Genomic DNA, 3,295 nt, shown 5'->3' on the forward strand with positions numbered 1-3,295 from the left:
CCCAGGCTGGAGTGCAGTGGCCGGATCTCAGCTCACTGCAATCTCCGCCTCCCGGGTTTGCGCCATTCTCCTGCCTCAGCCTCCCGAGTAGCTGGGACTACAGGCGCCCGCCACCTCGCCCGGCTAGTTTTTTTGTAGTTTTTAGTAGAGACGGGGTTTCACCGTGTTAGCCAGGATGGTCTCGATCTCCTGACCTCGTGATCCGCCCGTCTCGGCCTCCCAAAGTGCTGGGATTACAGGCTTGAGCCACCGCACCTGGCTCACCGCACCTTGAGCCACCGCACCTGGCCACCGCACCTGGCCATAAGTCTTGTTAATGTCATCTTTGTGTTTTTTTGCTGCCATTTTCTGATAGTGGAATTATTTGCAATAATTTGCCACGCTAGATATGTAGTTAGAATTAATGTTCAGGAAAATTCAATCGAATTTGTGGCCAATATTTAAGGGCTCCGCAATGATTGGTTTCAACATAGTTTAGATTTTTTGGCATGAGCTTAATGGGTAGAACATTTAACAAAATATTTGGCAGTTCTCTGTGTACAAAGACCCCTAAACGTGACTGGGTGCAGTGGCTCCCATCTGTAATCCCAACACTTCGGGAGGCTAGGACAGAAGTCTTGCCTGAGCCCAGGAGTTCAAGACCAGCCTGGGCAACATAGCAAGACCCCCTCTCTACAAAAAAATGTAAAAAGTTAGCTGGGCGTGGTGGCGTGCACCTGTAGTTCCAGCTACTCAGGAGGCTGAGGCGAGAGGATGGCTTGAGCCCAGGAGGTCAAGGCTGCAGTGAGCTCTGATCGTGCCACTGCACTCCAGCCTGGGTGACAGAGGGAGACCCTCTCTCGAATGAATAAAAATATAGACCTTGTCTCCAGTAGACTTTGTGTCTAGTAGACCCTGTCTCTAATAAATACAATTAGAGGCCCCTGAACCAGCCCTGGGGTTGTGCATCTTCCATTCCCTGCCTCTGTTGTGTTAACTCCTGTCCATCCTGTGGGACCAGCTCAAATGCCACTTCCATCTAGGAAGCCCTCCCTTGACAACCTAGATGCGTTCGTTCGGGTCCCCTGGTTCATACCCTTATAACTCCTGCACCACCAGCCCCAGCCACCTCCCTGCCCTCGCCTCCTCCCTCTCCCCCACACTCTGTCTCAGCCACACAGCCTCCGTGTTGTTCTTAGAACGTGCCAAGTCAGTGCCTGCCTCTAGGCCCTTGCTCTTGTTCTGCCTCGACCACTCTCCCTCCAAATCCACCCATCGCTGCCTCCCCACTCCCTCCAGACCTTGGCTCAGTGTCAGCTCCTGAGAGAGCCCCTCTCTGCCCTGGGCCCTGCAGCCCCAGCCGCAGCCCCTGTGCTCGGCATCTACTCTCTGTGGCTTCTGCCTCTGCCTGCCATTGCATGGTGTGTTTATTTATTGCTCTCTTCCTTGTTGGGACCCACCAGAGGGTAAGCCCAGGAAGGCAGAAGCCATCAGTGTTTGAGTCACTGCTACATCCCCAGAACCTAGAACAGTGCCTGCCCCCCTCCTGCTAAGGGTACCCAGTAAGCATCTGTGCAGCAGATGACAGCGGCAGGCACTGAGCAGGTGTCCATGGGTCCTCTCTGCAGGTCAGATTTGGAGGAAGAGCGGTGGCAGCGCTCAGGGATGCGAAGCCGGAGCCCCCCGCGGCCCCAGTGGTGCTCGAGGGATGGGTCCTCTCAGTCAGACTCGGGAGAGGAGCAGTCACGGGGCCAGTGGGCTCACCGGCGACGGCGTGCGCGCTCCTGGTCCCCTAGCTCCTCAGCGTCCAGCTCTGCGTCTCCACGGCGATCCCAGAGCCCCCGGGCGGCCGCGGCCGCCCTGAGCCAGCAGCAGAATCTGCAGGAGCGGCTGCGCCTGCGGGAGGAGCGGAAGCAGCAGGAGGAGCTGATGAAGGCCTTCGAGACGCCCGAGGAGAAACGCGCACGGCGGCTGGCCAAGAAGGAGGCCAAGGAGCGCAAGAAGCGGGAGAAGATGGGCTGGGGTGAGGAGTACATGGGCTACACCAACACCGACAACCCCTTTGGAGACAACAACCTGCTGGGCACCTTCATCTGGAACAAGGTGGGCCCTGCCGGGTGGTGGCTTCTGTCCCTGTAGCACATCCACTGTTTCTGGAGACCCCAGCACTCGAGACACTCCCAGCCTGCACTCAATCGTGAAAGATAGCAAAAGCCAGCTTCTGCCGCCATCAGCCTTTTTTTTTTTTTTTTTTTTTGGACACAGGGTCTCACTCTGTCGCCCAGGCTGGTGTGCGGTGCGTGATTGTGGTTCACTGCAGCCTTGACCTCCTGGCCTCCAGCGATCCTCCTTCCTCAACCTTTTGACTTTCTGGGACCACAAGCACCACCACCGTGCCCAGCTAGTTTTGTATTTTTTTGTAGCGATAGAGTCTCACTGTGTTGGCCAGGCTGGTCTCGAACTCCTAAGCTCAAGTGATTTTCCCACCTCAGCCTCCCAGAGTTCTGGGATTACAGGTGTGAGCCACTGCGCCCAGCTCGCCATCACCTTCTTGCCATTAGCTGCGTCTCTTGCGGTGTAAGCTTCAGCTGCTCTTTGCCCCAAACACCAGCCCAACCTCGAACCTGTCTAGAGCGCCAGCTCTTGGCGTCACGTACCCAAGACAGGGTTCCACAGTTCCAGGTGCTCTGTCGTCTTGAGCTGGTTGTTTCATTCTGCGCCTCCCATGTAACCACTAGCCACACTGGTGGCATGAAACGACAGAACGTATCATCTCTTCGTTCTGGAGGCCAGAAGTCCAAAATCAAGGCGTGGGCAGGTGTGGGCAGGACCGCACTCCCTCCGGGGGGCCGAGGGGAAGCCCCTCCTGCCCCTCCCAGCTCCCAGTCATGGCTGGTGATTCCTGAGCCCTCCCTGGCTTGTAGCCGCAGAACCCGGCCTGTTCCTGTGTTGTGTGGCTGGCTGTCTTCCCATCTCTGTCTCCACACGGCCTTCTTCTCCGTGTGTCCTTGTCTAAATGTTCCTCTTCTCATGAGGACACCAGGCATTGGATGAGGGCCTTTCACCTCCACGATGACCTCATCTTACCTACCTTTGCAAGACCTCATCACTTTTTTTTTTCTTTTTGAGACAGAGTCTCGTTCTGTTGTCCAGGCTGGAGTGCAATGGCGTGATCCTGGCTCACTGCAACCTCCGCCTCCCAGGTTCAAGTGATTCCCGTGCCTCAGCCTCCCAAGTAGCTGGAATCACAGGCGTGTGCCACCACACTCGACTCATTTTTGTATTTCTTTTTTTTTTTTTTTTTTTTTTTTTTTTT

General features: G+C 55.8%; 1 protein-coding gene across 1 annotated transcript in view; it reads left to right on the forward strand.

Moving 5' to 3' along the window:
- The window catches only part of CACTIN (cactin, spliceosome C complex subunit), an 18,592-nt gene that overhangs the window by 2,611 nt on the left and 12,686 nt on the right, over positions 1–3,295 (forward strand). The window contains exon 2 of the mRNA XM_023183627.3: positions 1,608–2,082. Coding sequence (XP_023039395.1) covers positions 1,608–2,082 — 475 coding nt within the window. The remainder of the gene's footprint in view (positions 1–1,607; positions 2,083–3,295) is intronic.

Source organism: Piliocolobus tephrosceles, chromosome 21 (assembly GCF_002776525.5).
Source record: "Piliocolobus tephrosceles isolate RC106 chromosome 21, ASM277652v3, whole genome shotgun sequence".
Lineage (NCBI taxonomy): Eukaryota > Metazoa > Chordata > Mammalia > Primates > Cercopithecidae > Piliocolobus > Piliocolobus tephrosceles.